A 20537-nucleotide genomic window follows, 5' to 3' on the forward strand; every position below is an offset into this window, starting at 1 on the left:
AGAATGGAAGCTCTTTGCCGCTCAATGTGGACCAACAGTCTAAGTCATTATCATAAAGCATTATCATACAATTCCTGAAAAGAGAGAAAAAATCAGGTTTTAATGAATAACTTAGAGAGCTCTGAACCACTTCTTAAGCGTGGAAAGGAGAACCAGAGCTTGATTGAGCACAGACAAGAATGTAAATAATTGAGAAGATTGTTAGTCCCACCTGATAGTTTAAAGATAATCTGGACCAACTTTACGGATAAAACTTTGTACCACCAGCAAAAATTAATCAAATCGTGCAAACAGCAATGTGATTACTATTTGAGAATCCAATGAAATAGGTAGTTTCAAAAAGAAAATAACTACTCCGAGACAATGAACAAGTTCAAATCTTTGCAACGCACTTTGGTAAAATTTTATACAGACAACAGTGGTCACCTTATGCTCTATTTAATTATAGCTAATATGCCACTATTCCAACCTCTAAAGAACAAAACGGCTAGCAACATGCGCTGGAACAAATCATGCAAGACCATAACTGCCAAGACAGTTCTCTACAAACTCAATAATTCGGAAGCTTCTCCAATGGCCCACCAAAGCTAATGAGTCTTTGGAGAACCAATTGCCGGTGCCTTGGGTGCATGAGCTTTCAGGTTTGAAGCAGCCTGCCCAGCAGCAGGATTCTTTGCATTCCCGGCATCACTTGTTCCTACCATTGACTTCTTAATCTGAGAAAGAAAGCAACAATGCATAATCAGCCAAATGTAAGCAAAATTCTGTAGCACACATGATGCATGGATAAAAACTTGCACAAGGTACTAAGAGAGCACTTTCACATGCAAGATTGATGTAATGCATGTTCAGAAGTCTGAAAAATCAAGTTGACGTTAAATGCTACTTCTCAAACAAGTGGTCCAAATAATCAAGACAAATAGGCTATGGGCCTTTGCAACAGTAAATATTATGAAATATATCATTTGCTATCTAGCATCCATCTACTGGATCTACAATCACTGAACTAGGCCCCCGCAAGAATCCAGTATGAGGGTTTCTCCATTGACAATAAGGAAAAGTCATAGTATTTTTATGAGCTATTCTTTTTCAAATGCACCCCCAAATAGTTGCATAATTCCTGCAGATGTCAATTGATAATATCATGAATCATAATTTAAACTTTGAGAATCCATTTTTTTCTAGAATTTGTTTTGATGTTTGTAACATAAAATGTTTAGGTCTGAGAAGCAATATTTCTAAAAGTAACTCGGTTGACACTAGCATGCAGCTTCAATAATCCGTGTATGACACATCCATATTAGATATATGCCGGACACTTGGATGCTTATGAAATTCTCTGCTTGGAACTTCTAAAGATTAGTGAAAAGTTGGATTCTTCCAACTGTAAGTTCAAAATTAATGACATTTGCTATCGGTTATTTTCCTTCCAGAAATTGGTCAAGGATCTCATACAAAAATAATTCTTGGAAGTGCATCTTTCTTAACACCTTCAACTAAAGCTGTATACTGAAAGATCCCATAGAAAGTAATATTTGTTGATCTTTCCTTCCATACAATATTTAAGAATAGCAAATTAGTTAAAATTATGTTTTCCTCATATCTTAAGAAATAACTGATTAGCTAATGTTTTCTTTACACAGTATTTAAAAATATAATTTAGTTAAAACTATGTTTTTATGTGCCCCCATATCTTCTTTGTTTCCTCTTGCCAAGTCAAATTCTTGGATACACGTTGAATGTCAATGTCCATACGGCACTAGTTAAATTGTCTTGTATTCCAGATGCTCGATGGGGATCACCAATAAGGAGCAGCAGATAGATGCTTAGATGCTTATGAAATTCTTTGGTTCCATCTTTTAGAGATCGGTAGAGAGTTGGATTCTTCCTACTATGAGTTCAACCCACAATAATGACATCAAAGCAAGTTTTTGTTCCTTTTACAAATTGGTCAAGAATCTAGGTATTAAATTTGTTCCGTGAAATGCTAGCTTTCTTACAACTTGAGTTAACTGGTAAGTTTGGATGACAAACCTCTTTACTTCTGTATAATATCTAAGAATATAGAAACTACTTATAATTATTTCTTCCTCATATACTTAAGAAACATGTAATTGATTACCAAATGTTATTATTTTTCTATCTTTAAAAATATATAATTTAGTTGAACTACTTTACTGCTTCACGTTCCTGTATCTCCTTTTCTCTTCTCTTACCAAGTCAAACACTTGGATACATGTCAAAACCTGATTTTCATGTCGACAACCATGAAGCATTAATTATATTGTCTGATAATTAGCACACTCTATGGAGATAATTCACTAATAGCAGTAATAGTAGCAGCAGCAATGTGAACCGTGGTGCTTTAAATTCCTAGGACAAGCACATTTGACTCAGCGGGCTTAAGTTTTGCTTGAATATCTCCATGTCTAAGCTTGTCATGCGCATATGAAGTGCCTGAACACCAAGAGATGAATTTTATGCAAGCATGAACCTAAGGCTACAAATGGGCTTGGGCCAGCCCGAAGCCCATCTGTCCAAGCCAACTTTGGGTCGAGCTACGGACTAGGCCCGAACAATATCAGAGCAGATTTGGACTTCAGACATGAGTCCATTTTTTTTCAGGCTGGGCTTAGGTATACTATTGGCCCATCCCAAGAGCCCGAATTAAGGCCCAATCCCATATAGGCCCTTCACCCCCACACACCTTGATCTTCATCCATTGGGTTTTGGTTTCACCCTATGCCCCACACCTCATGCCCCCCCAATCCCCGACCCCGCTATAGATCTCGATAAGTAGCACTAGCAACCTCCCCAAATACCCCACCCCCTTTGCCACCCTCTAATACTGCCTCACCGCCCTTCCACCGGTGGTAGCACCCTCTCGTCCTCAAACAGCGGCCCACAAGTTAGTGCCTCATGCTCCACCACTCCCCCTCCACCACCATAGAGGAAGTGGCTCTCGGCCACCTTGCCACCCCCATCCAGCCACCACTCCATCTGGAGGAATTCCCCCAGCAAGATGACCCCTGCCATGTCTCGGCATAGCTGCCACCACCTTCGTCCCCTATGGTGCCACCGCTATCGGCACCTTTCTAGCAACCCACTTTGCTTGGGCCTCCGCCACCGCCGCCACCACTAATGTCTTGACCTGCTACGATAACACCCTCACTGACCAAATGGTGATCTCCAAGGAGACACCACCAATCGAGAGGTCAGCCCAATCGATTTTTCAGGATATGCATCGAGGGCTGGCCCAATCTGGTTCAGGCCAAGCTCAGGCTCGAGTTTTTCCATAAAATTGAGCCTAAGCCCGGCCCAAAATCCAAAAAGAATTTTGGGCTGGGCTCAGATCTAGGTATGGCCCGACTCAGCCCAGCCCAGTCCAGTTCCAGCCTTATATGAACCTTGTAAATGTTGCTTATCCAGCTTTCTTTTCTAACAATAGTAGTTGAATCTGCAATTGACTAGGGGTGCAATTCGCTTCAGATCAATTTGGGGTCAATTTTTAAACTGAACCAATTTGCATCAATTTTCTAAAACCGAAATCGAAACCGAATTGACCACAAAAAAATCAGTTCAAAACAAACCGAAAAATCGGCTCGATTCGGTTCAATTTATCGGATTGTGGACTATTGGGCTTATGTCAAAAAGGTAGCTTATGGAATGGGCTAAATGGGCAAGTTATGGGATGAGCTAAATGAAAAATATATGAGATGGACTAAATGACTGCTACATATAGCAACAATAAACCAGTGGAGTTAGGACAAATATAAGTGAATCAGTAGTGGTTCATGTATAATATTATATTATAAATATATATGCATATACATATGGATACATATACCCACGGGTTGATTCGATTTGAATCAATTTTTTTTAAACCAAAACCGAACTAATTTTTTTGATTTCTAATATTTTCAAATCGAAACCGAATTTCAAAAAATCGATCGAAACCAAATCGAAATTAGCAATTCGAATCAGTTTTGGGTTTGATTGGTTTCCTTGCACACCCCTACAATTAACTGAGATAAATGGAACATAATGAAAAGAAGGAAAAGAAGCATAATTTTATTATTTATCTTTTTCTTAAATGGGGATAAGATATAGGTTCTCATTCTTTTTCTTTTGTGTCTAATTTCTTGTATCTAATAAGATCGGAAAGATGGATGTACACAAGAAGGTATACATGGCTACACTAGAGATCCATGCACACAATTACAAGGGACGTATCATCTTAAGGTGAGATTGTGTGCCACCTCGTATATCACAAGCCTTCTCAAGTATTACCTACTACAAGGAGTATAGTAAAGGTGGAGGCACTAGTGAAGAAGCCCTACATCACTCTTCTCTTTCTTAATTCTAACTCTGACCTTAATTCTAACTATAAGAATAATCAAAATCATAACTATAATTGTAAGCATAAACATAATAATGATAATGATAATAATAATGACAATAGTCAATAATAACAGCGATGATGATAAAAATAATGATAATCATAATATTGATAACTATGTTTTACATCCAATTTTCGTAAACAATCAATTTATTATTCATGTAGCCAAAGATATGTCTTAATAGGTCTATGGAGGCTACGATCATTAGAGAATCAATTATATCTTAAAGTGAGATTAAATAAAATACTTCCCACCATGGAGTAATCATCTTCATCATCTTCACATGTGCAAGGAAGCCCGAACTTTCATGTTTTTAAAAAATGAATTATAGTGTTGAAATAAAGAAATAATTCTTAGACTTGGCTTCTGACCTGAAGCATCAAGAGTCCATGTGCCTTGGCGTGGTCCTATTCAAAACTAGTTACAAACAACCACTATATACCACCAAATCATATCTTAAGTAACACTTGTATCTAGTTTTAAAAATGACTAGAATCTTATTTATCTAAACATGCCCTTCATAAAGGTGGCAATTTACTCCATCCCATTGGGTATCCAACCCAAATAGGCTGGGTTTTACTTGAACCATTTAGAGTCATGTTGGTTGGGGGCGGTGGGGGTGGGGCTGGGGGGGGTGTGTGGGCACGGATTGGTCAGAGGGGGAGGGGATAGCTCTTCATTCTATAACTGCAATAGATCTAGGATAGGTGCCAATAATGGCAATGCCCACCCCGAGCCCAAACCAATTGTATATAAGCCTTAATAATTATAATGATAATAAAGAAAAAAGTATTGTAATCAATCACGAGAAAGATTAATCATGTGAAAGACTATAAGACACATGCCTAGTTGTTTAGCTTTTCTTAGTTCAAGAGATATTTGACTTTCTAAAGAACAGTATTTCTATTGTTGTTTCTATTATTGTTGAAAATTTAGTTTGTTATATGTCTTGGCCTCCTATTTTGTTTAATGTCATGTGAAGTAGTGAGATCAACTTTTATATTCTTTTTTTATTTATTTAGTTTGTATGCAGAAAAATGATTTTTGTAACTTTACCTACCCCAAGCTATCCATGCCTGCCCCCATCTCTACATGCCTCACTTGCCTCCCCCCACCCCATCCTGCCCCTAGATAGGTATGGGATGGGTATAGGTATGTGGTTGCCAATTGTGGGGCAGGTATAGATAATGGCCTACCAGACTGATGCCCTCCCCATCACCATCCCTAGTCCTTCATACATTAATGCATCTTGCTTCATGAAGATTCCTTTACCTTCCTATTGTACAGGTTCAACCACAAAATTGCAATTTTCACTAGCGCTTTAAAAGATGGTATGCGAGTGGTTTAGATAATGCATATTGCATATGCTGCATGTGAACTACATATATGAGCGCATATGAAATTAGTATTCTTGACTACTATAAATTTTAAAATGATTTAAAAAATCAAATAATAATAGTTATATTTTTTAGATAAATAATAGTAATAACAATAACCATGAGAACTAACAATAAATGCTTAGAATGTAGCACTTAAATCTCATAGCAAAATTAGTAATGAAGATATTAACATTCTTAATGCCCATGTCTAGCCACCTAAACTTCAAAGCCAACCTAACCATTAGGCATCAACTTGAACTAGCTCCATCTACAAAAGCCAATGGAAGAATGGGCTACACATGAGTAGGGGTTAAAGTGGATTGGATAATATCCATTTGGATCCGGATCTATTTCCATATCTGAAGCTATCCGGATATAGATAGAAATTTGAGCATTCGATTAATATTCGTATCTATACCCATATCCATAAAGAAAAATGGATATGGATAGACAGCTATTCGATCCGTATCCAAATATCTGATTCCATTTGTAATTCTATTTAAATTTATACAATAATGAATTTTTAAGAAAAATGAATGGCCATATTAACATGCTATTAACTTGATTTATCATCCACTTAGTAATATCTTTGGTTCTATGGCCATAAAATTTAATCATCCGACTTATATCCGTATTTATATCCATATTTTTTATATCTGATTTGTATATGTATCCGTTTAAAACAGATATGGATATAAATTTTTGCATCCAATTAATATTTGTATCCGTATCTATATTCGTTAACTAAAACAAATATTGACACAGATATACTATTATCCAATCCGTTTTCAACCCTACACACGAGGCATGACAATGTTAAATGGGTTACATATACAACTGCAATAATGCTAAATGGGTAGCCTATGCGGCCCCGCAACATTTAAGCGAAACATCTTTTTGTCCATTTATGGTACCACCATATATAGTAACTGCATAAAGGCAATGCGATATGGTTAGAAGATTGCATCTGCCTATGCATTTGCATGCACTTATTTTAAACAATAATTTTTAGTGGTATTTGGGGAAAACAAAATTTTGAACTACTCAAATAATTAAGAATTGCTCAAATGGCAAACTGGAAACTGTGCAATGCTTCCTGTTATTCAAACAATAATATGTAGGGCATTGCTTATAAAAAGGGCATCTCAATGCATGAAGCTCCCACAGTTGCATGGTTTAGGGAGGGTTAGATGTATACAATCTTACCGCTACATTCCAAGAGACTATATTTCTATGTTTCAAACCTATGACACCCAACTCAAAGTTGAGCATCCTTACCCTTGTGCAGACAGTGTGGCATTGCTCATTTGTTGCAATAATTGTCAAGATCAAAATGAATTTCATCATAATATATTGAATATATAATTTTTGAGAGAAGATATAATATCTTTTTCCTTAGGAGAAATATTGCATGTATAATTAAAAATAAATAAATAAGAATTAATGTACTAGGTATTTCGAATTTACCTGATTATATAGGTCCTCTACTTCATAATTTGTCATCACTAAACCAATAGGTTTTGCATAATAAAAAACTGAACAAGATGCATATGGTAGTTGGATGTTATGTAATCAAAATTTGTTAATTGAACAAAAAAAAGAGGGGTCATACAGAGAACAATGTCATATGATACAAAGATAATACAATTGCAGTGAAGATATTATATATATATATATATATAGAGAGAGAGAGAGAGAGAGTCTCAAATTGGCATATGCTGCAGATCTAAGTTATAACGTACCACAGCAAGCCTCTCCTTGTGAATATCATTTGTGAACTGCACATCATCTCCCAAGAAATAACCAAAAACAAATAATCTGGGTGAGTTTGTCACTACGAGGAAGAAAACAAGCAAGAAACCTGCAAGACTCTCTTTTAAAGATAAAAATGATGCACGACTCTTGCTAACAGCACACAGTAATTATTCTGAATTACCTGCTTCTTATAGCACTTGATCTCATCTCCACTGAAACCAGGTAGTGTCATATTCCAGTTTCTCTCTGTAGTAGAAATATACTAACTTAGTACAGCTATACTTTACAAAACAAGCTAAGGAATTAAAGGAATATTTTAGTCCAACACAAACCAGACAGCAGACAATTCTGATTTTGCTCACCTACATGAAGGAGTATGTCTTTTGCTTCTAAGGTAGATGATTTTCGATGCTTAGCCAAGGAGCAAGCAAAGGTTGTTACCTGCCTAATATATAAGGATAATTAGCATAAAATAGTTGACAAAAATTTCAAATGGAAAACAATGAAAGGGATTTTGCAGTTCAACATTGGCATTTAGTATCCCAAAGAAATTGTCATGCTAACCAACTGTTTATTTTCAAAGAAATAGTTATTATTGATGAAAAACATTTATTAAGTCTATAGATTATTTATAAAAACATTTATTAAGTCTATATATTTTGTCAAGACTTGTCAAAAATATGCAGGTTTTGCAATAACATACTTAGTTTATATTCTTATACTAGAAGCAGAAGTCACTTGATAACTTAAGGTAGAGTTAGAGGCAAGTGGATAACTGTATGGGAGAAAAAGGCAGGTATTAAGAAGCAAAAGAGAAAAAAAGGCAGATGAGAAGCACCCTGAACAAATTTCTTGCATGGAAAATCTATGTCCAGTGACACATATCTTCTAGAAAACAATTTCTGAGTACTATTCATCAGCTGCAATTAAGTCCAATCAAAGCTTGTGGTAAAGATGTTGCCAACATAAGGATATGAATGAGAAGCGCTCAAGATGAAGAACAAAATAATTATGGCTTATCCAATTACAGAAACATTCATGTGATCCACTGCATTTAACTATCCATTTCAGTTCTTAAGCAATTGGGTAAAACAAAGTTATCAGTAGTCAGTGAAAAGAAGGAAACAAAAAATTCAATTCAATAGGGAAGATTGGCAATGCATTTGCAAATCTCAATTTTGTTTATGAATTGTTCATCAAGGCCTTAATAGCAAACGACTTTGGGCCCTAATACAATGAAGACTGGAGCCCGTATTCGGAAGTAAAACATATATAAAAATTTGTCACAAGGCTATGCATATAAATTGATAAACAGACCAGAAAATATAAGATACAAGGTTATGCACATGTAGACATCATATATTTCATGCAGAAACTTCTTTTTGGTAAAAATGCAGAAACTTGTTGATGAAAGTGGAAAAATGTACACAGAAAGCACATCAAAATGCGCCACAATGTCAACAAAATGCTCTGCTGCTATGTTTTCCAGTAGAGCCTGCACTAATCTTGCTTTGTCAGTTTAATATGTTTCTATTGACATGTGCAGGATGCACTCATGATCATGCAGGCATATGTTGGTTTCAAATGTAGAGAGAACTCACAGATTCAATGAAATCCTCGGCAACCTCAACAAGAACATCTTCAACTTCAGAATCCAGTTTCTCAGATGGATCGATCTGCCCACAGTTAAACATCAAACTAATGAAAATTCCAGTCTTCCAAAAACTGACTAATAACATGTTGAAGTACCTTTTAATAAGAAAAAAAGCAGATGGCCATGTGCAATGAATGAGTGAAAAGATATAATATGAAATGAATTTTGTACAAACAGAAAACAAAAGATAAAATAAGTCAATGTGGACATTCTTTTTTTCTGAGAGGACTATTATGAAAATTCCAGATTTCAAAACAATGATCTTATCTTTTTTTCCTTATAATATACACGTATTGAAAATTCTGATCTTTTAGAAGATACTTGGTTCTTAACATGAAATTTTCAATAATAGAAAAACATGCTAGATGATAAGAGATCTTGAATACCATGTAATTGATAACATTTTCCACTTCTCATATTTTAACCTAAATGGATGTCAGATCATAAGACATCTTTTGGGCACTACATGCAATTAGAGGATATTGATTTTGAACAACATGGAGAATCCCATAATTCTCTCTTTGTGGCAAGAGTAAAAAAAACAAGTGATACTGATATTTACCAAGCTCTGAACGAAAAGGAAAAGAATAATATGGCCCCTGGGATTACAGGATCAAGGCAAGGGCATTTTGCATAAAAAAGATGACCCATGGAAACAAGAGGGAATATTCCATGAATTCGATCTCTTGGTTTACAAATATAGTATAGAGATAGAATGTTTTCATCTTTATTTTCATGAAAAGGTTCTTTCTTACATGGAGTTTGAAATTTTCAACATGAAATTTGAAAGCAAAATGTAACTTCCCTGTCTTTTCACTTTCCTCATTGAGGGAATTGGAATAGTCCTATATTGAATACTTGGCGAACTGGAGAAGATGAGAAGATAGACATATAAATATAAGTACCACTCCATTTCCATTGCCCCAAGTCTCCCCTCATGGGAGACTCCCTCCAAAGCATGAGAATTGGAGAAATATAAATATTACAATATAGTAGCATAAAGAAGGTTGTTCCATTAGTAGTGTCACTACGGGTTCGGTACTAATAACCTCGGTTCAAGTTCTACCATCCCTTTTGGCTAGACTTCCTCCCATCCTAGTTTTCAAAAATAAATAATTAATAATCAATAGTACATAATACACAGTATATAGTAATATACAATGCATAATATGTAACATGCAACACAATATAACATATATAAAAGATGGACTATGCTTCTCATAAAAAGAGAAATAGTTCAGTCCTTCCACATTTTTATCCATTAGATCTAAGTTTAGATGGTCTGAAACATGTTGCTTTAAGAGAGAGTTGAAATTCAATTTTATTCCAAAAATATCCAGTTCTTCTTCCTATCAGGATCATGGCTATTTCCCCTCCCAATTGAGCAGCCTATCATCATCATCATCTTACTCATGGCTGCACCTAAACCGTCTCTTCATCACCTTTCCACTATTCCTATAACCATGCCAACCAGCCCATCCTCTCTCACCTTTCTTCATCGCTTCCCACCTCCCTAGCTGCCCTCTCTCTATTACGTATAGAACTTCCTCTTGCTCTTTTCCTCCTTGAACCCCCTTCATCATCACCTGCCCTTGCTTGGTTCCAGCACCAGATATGAGGAGTTTAGTGAGACAAGTCAAACCAGGATCAGGCCAGGTCCTTACCATAAGGTCAAGAACAAAAATGAGGTGGGATGTGGGGTGGCAGGGTCTTTGGGGCTGCCAAACCAAGCATACATATTGTAGTTTCAAATTTTTCCATAATATACATCAAATTATGTAGTTTCAAGAAATTCATGATTAGATATCAGAGAGATCAAACAAAAAAAAATGAGATTGTTTGCACACATTAGGCTTTGACTGCAGTAAATAAATTTAAACTGTTGCACAAGTGATTCCGGGTTCATAAATTGTTAAATCAAAATTTTGAACCTCTGTGGACTGACAAGATTGGATCCCAAAAAAGATTAGGTGGACAACTCACCTGGGCAACCAATTCACGGAGGCTTCTCTTGCTAAGAATCTGATTCCCAGATTCAGCATCATCTGTATTAACAGCTAGGCTGATATTCCCAGATTGAACCACACCAGAGTGCCCCTGTCCTGGAGAATTTGACTTTTGAACTGTTGACCCAAGAGCTCGTAAAGCCTGTTGTTGTTGAGTTACTGGTTGCTGGTTTCTAAGCGCTAGGTACTGTTGATTATGGTGCTCAAGTGACTGATGTGATAATGAAGCCTGTTGTTGTTGTTGCTGTTGCTGCAGTTGTTGTTGCTTCTGTTGCTGCTGTTGTTGAGATGATGGGGTTTGTTGTTGATGTGAAGTTGTTTGAAGAGAATGCTGATGCTGTTGGAGATGGTGTGGCCTTTGCTGCAAAACATGTGGCTTCACTGGGGGCCTATATGATGAGGAAGGTATGGAAGGCGCATGCATTTGCTTTCCTTGTGCCGAGGACAATGGCTGCTGTAGAGATTGAGGACTTTGTGGTACAGGTGATGGAGAACTAGGAGAAGCCATGGAAGGGGTTCTTGGTAGGCCATGGCTTGGAAATTTCTGCAGTCAGAAACATAACAGGCTGAAATAAGATAATTAACACTTAAAAACACAATAAAGTAATTCAATAATAAAAAATACATAGGCTTGTCTAAAAGCATTCGGATGTAGTTTCTAACAAAGGACGCCAACATGGACCACTTGCTGTTGTTGAGATGCACTTAAACATGCAAAGACAACTCTATATCAAAAAACTATATCAAATATTCCTCTCAAGTGACAAATGCCGTGATAACTTCTCAATCAATAAAACAGAGAAAAATGAAAATCAGAGAGAAGGCAAAAAGTCCACTAATCACAGCTTGATATAAAGCACATTATCTTTGAATGGAATGCCATACATATACATATATGTATGTGTCTATGTATTTACATGTATATATAATATGTATATATGCAAATAGCTCCTGCAAACAGTGAGCAAAAGGAAGTGAATTGTTAAATCAGAAAGTCAGGTGTCTAATACTATTTCCTGCTTTATACAATAGTATTGAAAATAGAAATTCTAAGGCACATAAACAATCAGATATGCAGTAAAAGACAGAACTTATATCAAGAAATTGGTACATGTCGATTCTTCTGCATCACCACAAGGCAGTAAATATAAATTATTAGATATCTTACATACATATGTGTGGGCATGTGTGTGTGTGTGTCCGGTATTTGCCAGATTAAAAGAACTATTCCCCAACTTACTTGTGAATTTAAAGTTTGGTTAGCTGATGGAGATGCTGATCTCAAAGGTGGCTGACCAAATCTCTGTTGCTGAGACCCAGACATCCCACTTGGCCGTATTTGAGAACCAGCAGCACTAAGAGCCCCGATCATTCCGATATTTTGAATCCCTTGAACAGGTTGTCTGACCTAAAAATTGGAGTCACAATAACGGCTCAGAGGTAAAGATTTAAAAAAAATAAAAAATCAACAAACTTCAATCTGAAAAGCATAGCACTTCTTCCCTATATCATCCATTTTGCAGTTACAAGCATTGAATCTCCTTATGTAGCCATTCTCTCATATAGAAAATTCAAGTGAGCTAAATCCTGAGCTCAAAGAGGTCAAACCAACCAGTTGAAAACTTTAAAACTATGTCACATGGGATCAGGTACAGGTGTCAGATGAGGTGATTGTCTAGGGATAGCACTGTCAAACAAAGGAGCCATTAGCAACCAGCTCATTTTTTGATCAAAATTTGGCTTGAATTTGTCCCACTTAGAGCTAGGCTTGGCTCATCAAGCTCACCTTGAATAAGCAAGATATATTAACATATATAATTTTAAATATTGTAATAAATAAAAAAAAAATTATGTGTATGTTATAGAAAGAATAGATTCAACTTTATAGTTGAAAGCCATTAGAGGTATCAAACATTCATGAGATCATTTGGCTTGAAATTAAATGAAATTGAGCCTAGTTTGCTCAAGCTCAGCTCATTTACAGCCTCATCTAAAAGCCAGCTCCATCACCACCAAATCTTAGGATACATAAAATCAGTTAAAAAGAGATCCAAAAAAATGGGTGCAGGTACTTAGACATGCTGTGCATCACCTAATCTTACATGGCTTTAAGTTTTAATCCCTTGAATGTACTTCATGCACACCTATGCATTATTTTGCACATGATTACCTTACGATATTTGTAGGTCTATTCCTTGCTTTTTAAATAAACAAAGAACTAAAATTGAATGGCCATTGAAAGAAGGGACCTGGAGTAAAACTGTTTTCTGAATAGGCCGGAGCATAAAATGGCATACAAACTAGGGACTACAAGTTTAATTTGCCATCAAAACACCATATAATCTTGACAGATGTTATCATAACCATCCATTAGATGTTCTTCACTTGAATAAATCATGTATGCCACATGTGCCACCATCAGCCTAACAATATCTCAACCTATTCCTAAATCCCTTTCTTCAGATCATTCTCAATGCTGCACCTACTGCAACCTCCATAGCCTACACTTCTCCACCCAATTTCATCTGTTCACTACTAAGGCCGATTCACCAACAACTTTTGGCTTTTTTAGCATGTCAAACACTTGGGGCCTTCACGACACTCAGTCCTTCATACCATCAAATCATGATGCCATCATCATTGTGTGTCTACATGCAAAACATATATTTTCATTGTAACATAATAATTAGTAATCATTTTGTCAAATTAACTTAAGGAGCATAGGTATAGCTCATCATTCATTATATGCATACATTAGCACACATATACAAGATACAGGCACATATATAAGATACAGATGTGTCCCTGTGTCCAATTTTTAGAAGATTGTTGGGTCCAATTCTTTTATTGAACACTTGAACTCCCACCCCTCCCACTTCTTTCAAACTTCTCTCCCCGATTCATTAGATACATCCACCCCCTTCTCTCTCCTCTAACTTTCCTTCTTTGTCCCTCAATGTGTTGTGTTCTAGAGCTTCACTGATTTGTCCAACTCATATCAGTCCACGAACACATGTCATAGTCATGTCAACACAGGTTTGTTGCTCAGTTCTGGTGCTGTACATTGTTGTCTCATCAGGCATGTTTAAAAGAGTGATTGCTGATTCTGAGCCTTATTGGAGCTTAAAAGGTGAATCATACACCATTTCTTTCTTATCAGGCATGTTTAAGAGAGTGATTGCTGACCCTAAGCCTTGATGAAAAGGTCAGAAGGTTCATGTTAGGTTGGGTACCAGCCGTAAAAAGACTAAATTCACTGAAACCCCAAGAAAATGTAACACAACCGAGACAGTTGTTTGTATCACATTATTAAGTAATATACAACACAAAAACAACTCAAGAGTCATAGGATGATGAAAGGGAATGATGACAACATTACAATAATCATTTATGACCTATTCACCTTAGCAATAACTGCTGCAAAAAATACTTTTCTTCTGTCCATAAATTGTTTTAAAAAATGTTTAGAGATAGGAGAAAACACAAATGGCTTTTTCTTACTTCAAATGAAATTAAAAACTACATCCCATAAAAATTGGTGTTATCAGAAAAACATACCTAAGATATAAAGTAAGATTATTAAGGACAAACATTTAATATGAAAATGATTATTCTTGAAATAAGTTGTGGGAAAAAAGTGATTTTTCAAAACATGGTGAGCAGCACCAAGAGTGGGCATTTAACATTAAAACTATTTGCTACTTATCATAAATGAACTGACTTGCATGTTGAAGATGAATTGCCATTTGATGGAACAAGAGTTGCATTGGATGTAACATACATTATGACAGGAAAATTTGCAGACAAAGGATCAAAAGTCTGATAATGCAACTTAGCAGGAAAATGAAATTATGGTCCTGATAAATACATGGATATCCAGGAGATACACCGATCTGTTTTGTTACTGTAGTTGAAAGGTCATCTTAAATGTCGCATATAGGAAACACATGTAAGTGCAAAACCCATGTTTCCAACTTGAAATATTGGTACGTGATTGTGTGTGCATATGTTGACAAATATATACCAGAATGGAAGCATCTGCTCAACTGTGGCCTGACTCTTGTTCATGCACATGACCCATATGGTCCACTAGCTTGCCATGCCAACCCATGAACAGCATGGGCACAACATAATGTAACCTAGTCCTTGTTATAAATACTGTTTCAGAGGCTCTATTTAAATACCAGGAATGTAATGGAACGGAAATGAGAGTGGGGAAATGGGATTGATTTTGTCTAGACTGACAGGTTTGCAAGCCCCCTTGTCCTTGCTTTATCTCAATTTCCCAGAGTCAAGGCATCACATAAGGCTCCAAGTTCACCAATTTTCTACTTTCTTTGTGCTTGTGAACTCACCTTATGCATATTTTTTTCCATCAGAAACAACAGCATGCCCTAATTCTCTCAAAGGCATCTCTGTTCCCTATTGCCATTATACCCGAATAAACTCATGTTCGTTCAAAAATAACTCGCCCTAAGGAATCCAAGTGGAGATTTCCACTGCAACAGCAGAAATAATTTCCAAGGTCATAACATTTTGGCATGCACAACTTAAGAAGAACAAATTTTGCAACAACTTTTCTTCTAAAGAAGTGATTTTTCATATAATTCCTGTATGAAATAGAAGGCAAAGGCTCGACCAATACCTGGGAACTGGATGTCGGGGACTGCTCGGGCACCCGAGGCATTGAACTAAATGGCTGGCTGAATGGCGGTGATGGGCTAAAAGTGGAGAAGGATAAAGGCGGCTGCTGGGGCCTTGGATGGTGAGGGTTGTGGGCAGGCACCCCTATGGCGAGCCCACCCCTCTGCATTGGGGCCGGAGAGGGCGAGGGAGAAGCGAGAGAAGAAGGAGGGCCGGAGGAGGAGGTGGGAGCGGAGGGAAGGTGGTGGGCAAAGTGGGGGTAAGGTGTTTGCGGTCGGCTCCGATTCAGAGGCGGCCTCTGCTGCGGCTGAATCGAAGGGGGCTGGCTTTGGGATTGCTGCTGGGGAGGTGGCTGGGGTTGGGATAGGGGTTGGGGAGGGGTTGAAGGGTTTTGGGTGGGGGAAGGGGCCGAGGAGGAGGACGCAGGGGGAGTGAGGGCTTCGGCGGGCGTTGAAAGGGTGGAGGAGGGTGGGGGTTGTGCTGGGGTTGGGGCTGGAGACGGTGGCTGCGCCACTTGAGATGTCGGAGCCGCCGCCGGCGGTGGTGGGTCCGACGACGCTACGGGTGGTGGTGGTGGATCCATGGTATCCGACGCCCCGGCCCTTGATTGTCTCTCTCTCCGGAGGCCCGTGCTTATGTAGAGGGCTCTCTAAGTCGGTCGGGGACCAGATACAAGCAGAGGTGCAGTAACGTGGTTTCCAGGTGCTTAATTATCCTGACGCGTGTTGACTGCGTTGGCCCGGGTCAAGGTCTTTCACCTTAAGCCAGCCCAGTCAGCTCGTTGAGTAATAAAATTGAGGTAGAATATATTTTACTTAATGATAAATAGATATTTAATATTTTTAATTTTATTTTAATTTTTAATAATAAAAATATTTTTTTTTCATAGAATAAAAAAAATAATGTTATTATTTCTGATATTTTATATGATTTTTTATAAATATATATAACATCCTGAATAACATATATGACTTTCTATATTTTTATGGCATCCTAAACAATATATATGACTTTTTGATATCTTATATATTTTTTATGAATATATATGACATCTTGAACAATATATATGACTTCTGTGAATATATATAATATTCTAAACAATATATATAGCTTTCTAATATCTTATATAATTTTCTATAAATATAAATGACATCCTAAACAATATATATGGCTTTCTATGAATATATATAACATTCTGAATGATATATATAGCTTTTTAATAGTTTATATAATTTTCTGTAAATATACATGACATCCTAAATAATATATATGACTTTCTATAAATGTATATGATATCTTGAACAATATAATTGGCAATGCCTTATATGACTTTTTATCAATATATATGATATCTTGAATAATATATATGACTTTTTAATATCTTATATGACTTTCTGTCAATATATATGACTTCCTAATATTATATATATTATTCAAAAAATCATATATATTGACAAAAAGTCATATAAGGTATTAGGAAGCCATATATATTGTTTAGCATATCATATATATTCATAGAAAGTCATATATATTGTTTAGGATATCATATTTATTCACAGAAAGTCATATAAGGTATTAGAAAGTTATATATATTATTCAATATGTCATATATAATTCACAGAAAGCTGTATATATTATTTAAGATATCATATATATTCATAGAAAGTCATACAAAATATTCGAAAGCCATATATATTATTCAGGATGTCATAAGATATAAGAAGTCATATATATTATTCAGGATGTCATATATATTCATGAAAAATAATACAAAGCATCATGAAGTAATAATACTATTTTTTTTTTATTCTATAGAGAGAAAGATATTTTCATCACTGAAAATTAGAGAAAAAAAAGTTGAGTGACGTTAAATATCTGTTCTATCATTAAGTGCGCTACATACTCCAATGTGATTGGGTGAGTGCTTTGCATCAATTTTATTACACTACACATGGTATATAAAGACTTTCTCTCAGCTCGTTATCTGTCTTAGCCATGGGGCAATCCTGCCCTAGGTTAAGCCCATTCTAGTTTTAGTTTTCAGATATCGTGTGAATAGTTGATGCATGTGCTTCTACAACAAAAATAAACTTTAAGCGGCAAAAAATTCAACAATGAACAAAATAAAAATCATTAAATTTCCATTATATGTGAGAGTTATTAAAACCATTATTGTTTTTATTTCACAATTACAATAAGAGCTCTCCTGCTTCAGCTGCACCCCAATTTTGTCTCCACCTCTTTTTTTTTTCTTTTAGTATTTTGGACTGTTAGGAATCTACATTTATTACATTGTTTTATACTAGTTACAATTAGTGACAACATATCATGACTATCACAAAATAATGATAGATTAGTGATTGCTTTTCCTTGAGCATCACTATAACTTCATTTTTGGTTATATAAAGAAAAATTATAGAAATACTCCTTTAGGCTTGGATATTTACATTTAAACTCCAAAAATTTATAAACTACCAATTAGCTACCAAAATTTTAAATATGTTGTAATATAGTTTAGCTATCTATTTGGATCCTAACATCATTAACAAAATAAGAAAAAATAAAAAATATCCTTACCTCGCCATCCATCTATATACACAAATATCAAAATATTCCATGCTCTATCATTTATCCACTTGCACAGATTTTAAAGCTCTCTATCTTTTGTTATTCATTTGTCAACATAGATTTAAAGTGCTCCAGCCATAATCATACATTCACATACATGGATCGTAAAGAGTTTCATTCTATCATGCATCCGCCTACATAAATTACAAAGCACTCTATCCATGATCTATTTACTAGCACAAATCACAAAGCATTCTATCTATGATCATTTGTCTGCACAGACCTCAAAGCGCTCTATGATCCATTCACTTGCATAAATCTTAAAGTACTACATCCTCTATCATCCATTTTTTCATACGAATCTTGCATTCTATCCTCTATCATCCATCCGCTTGCATGGATCTTAAAGCACTATTATTAGTCATTCATCCATATGCATAAATCTTAAAGCACTCTATCCTTTTCTTGAACTACTCTATCCTTTATCATTCATCTACCTACACAAATCTCAAAGCACTCTATTATCCATTCACATGCACAAATATTTAAGTACTTCTACTTCATTCACATGTCTACACAGATCTTGATCCACTCATCCTTTACCATTCACATATCTGCACAAATCAAAGCACTTCATCCTAATCATTTATCCATTTTGCATGGATCTTAAAATACTTTATTCTTTATCATCCATCTATCTGTATAAATATTAAAAGATAAAGTCATTCATTCATGATTATAGGTCTCACAATGCTATTTTTCTCATGTTACTACAACAAAAATAATTTTTGACAGTAAATTACCTGTGGCATTTCTTATTATATGTCGCTAAATTTTTTTTATTGTATTTTGGTAAAAAAGCTACTATCTTTCAATAAATATTTTTTTATTAGCTATAACTAATTAGAAATACTATTATTGATTTGTATTTTACGACATATAACTTGAAATATCAGAAATCAGAATTACTATTATGACATTTAACTAATATGTCAGTAAATAAAATCATAACTTATAGAATTTTAAAAAATTATTACTAAATCTTAAGTTATTAATTTTTATATAGAGCTTGATTTAGTAATACTGATCTCATATAATATATTATTGTACATATATATATATAATATATATATATATATATATATATATATATATATATGTTGGTGCAAAAATCCGCTTGCGCCGGAGAAGCTGGAGTCGGGGAAGCCGCGGTCGCCGCCGGGACCTGCAAGGGAAGTCTAAACCAGAGGTGGGGTTGCTCCGGCAAGACCCTCCGACGCTCAAGTCAGTTCTCTGCCTCAACAAGAATGGAGTGCTCGAACGGAGAATTTAGCAGAGTTTTGAGATAAGGAAAAGGAGCTTAAAGGATAACATATCTGGGTCTCCTTTTTATAGGCGGAGGAGGCAAGGGATTGATGGCGACGTTTGTAACCGCCTGGTCGTGGGCCGCCCATGATCAGAGGAATTGATTGCGAAAGATAGTGGGGTAGACCCGTGGCTATCGCCATAGCCTGCCACGTAGGGCCTGTTGCAGGTAGCGGGGCGGCGTCCGTCGCCGCTAGTTGTCAGCGAATAGTGGGATCGTGCAGCACCCGCCGCAGGGAGCGGAGCAGAATCGTGGCCGTTGTACAGCCTGTCAGAGAGTAGTGGGTCCGCCGTAGGGGGGTGGAGCCGCGTGGGATCCGCTACAGGAAGCGGAACAGGATCATGGCTGTTATTGTTATCTGCCAAGGGACGCGAATCTGTTGATCAAGGCTCGACAGTGGTCGGAGTTCGGCTTCAGTAGCTGATACTGAGGTCGGAGCTTGGCTCCCGTAAGAGTCCGGACGGAGCCGCCCTGCTGCTGATGGCGGAGCCCGGCTCCCGTAGGAGTCCGGGCGGAGCCGTTCTGCCGTCGATGGAGGAGCCCGGACTCCCGTAGGAGTTCGGGCGGAGCCGTTCTGCCGTCGATGGAGGAGCCCGGCTCCCGTAGGAGTCCGGGCGGAGCCGTTCTGCCGTCGATGGAGGAGCCGGCTCCCGTAGGAGTCCGGGGGCCGGGCGGGGGAGCCGTTCTGCTCGATGGAGGAGCCCGGCGGAGCCTTCCCGTAGGAGGTCCCGGGGCGGAGCCGTTCTGCCGTCGATGGAGGAGCCC

At 36.8% G+C, this 20537-nt stretch overlaps 1 protein-coding gene across 4 annotated transcripts; it reads right to left on the reverse strand.

Moving 5' to 3' along the window:
• Positions 1-364: 364 nt before the first annotated feature.
• On the reverse strand, positions 365-16515 carry LOC105036262 (transcription initiation factor TFIID subunit 12). 4 transcript variants are annotated; one of them, XM_010912024.4, is made up of 8 exons: positions 15840-16513; positions 12435-12602; positions 11172-11738; positions 9136-9210; positions 7897-7975; positions 7716-7780; positions 7522-7557; positions 365-716 (listed from the first exon to the last, which is right to left on the reverse strand). In XM_010912024.4, the coding sequence occupies exons 1-8, from the start codon at positions 16419-16421 to the stop codon at positions 588-590; spliced, it is 1701 nt and encodes a 566-aa protein (XP_010910326.1). In that variant the 5' UTR covers positions 16422-16513; the 3' UTR covers positions 365-587. The 4 variants fall into 4 exon arrangements, 2 of the variants coding, with proteins under 2 accessions (XP_010910326.1, XP_010910327.1); XM_010912025.4 differs by having other exon boundaries at positions 543-716; positions 7522-7568; positions 15840-16515; XR_830468.4 differs by having other exon boundaries at positions 622-716; positions 7897-7979; positions 15840-16515.
• Positions 16516-20537: the final 4022 nt, after the last annotated feature.

This window comes from Elaeis guineensis, chromosome 8 (genome assembly GCF_000442705.2).
Source record: "Elaeis guineensis isolate ETL-2024a chromosome 8, EG11, whole genome shotgun sequence".
Taxonomy (NCBI): Eukaryota; Viridiplantae; Streptophyta; class Magnoliopsida; order Arecales; family Arecaceae; genus Elaeis; species Elaeis guineensis.

Bases quoted from the DNA above. Each gene is read 5' to 3' on its own strand.
- LOC105036262 (XM_010912024.4), bottom strand. From the start codon at position 16,421: ATGGATCCACCACCACCACCCGTAGCGTCGTCGGACCCACCACCGCCG. The intron at 7,976-9,135 runs GTGAGTTCTCTC...TATATTAGGCAG, and splicing joins CCGAGGATTTCATTGAATCT to GTAACAACCTTTGCTTGCTC. The intron at 7,558-7,715 runs GTAATTCAGAAT...GATGATGTGCAG, and splicing joins TCAAGTGCTATAAGAAGCAG to TTCACAAATGATATTCACAA.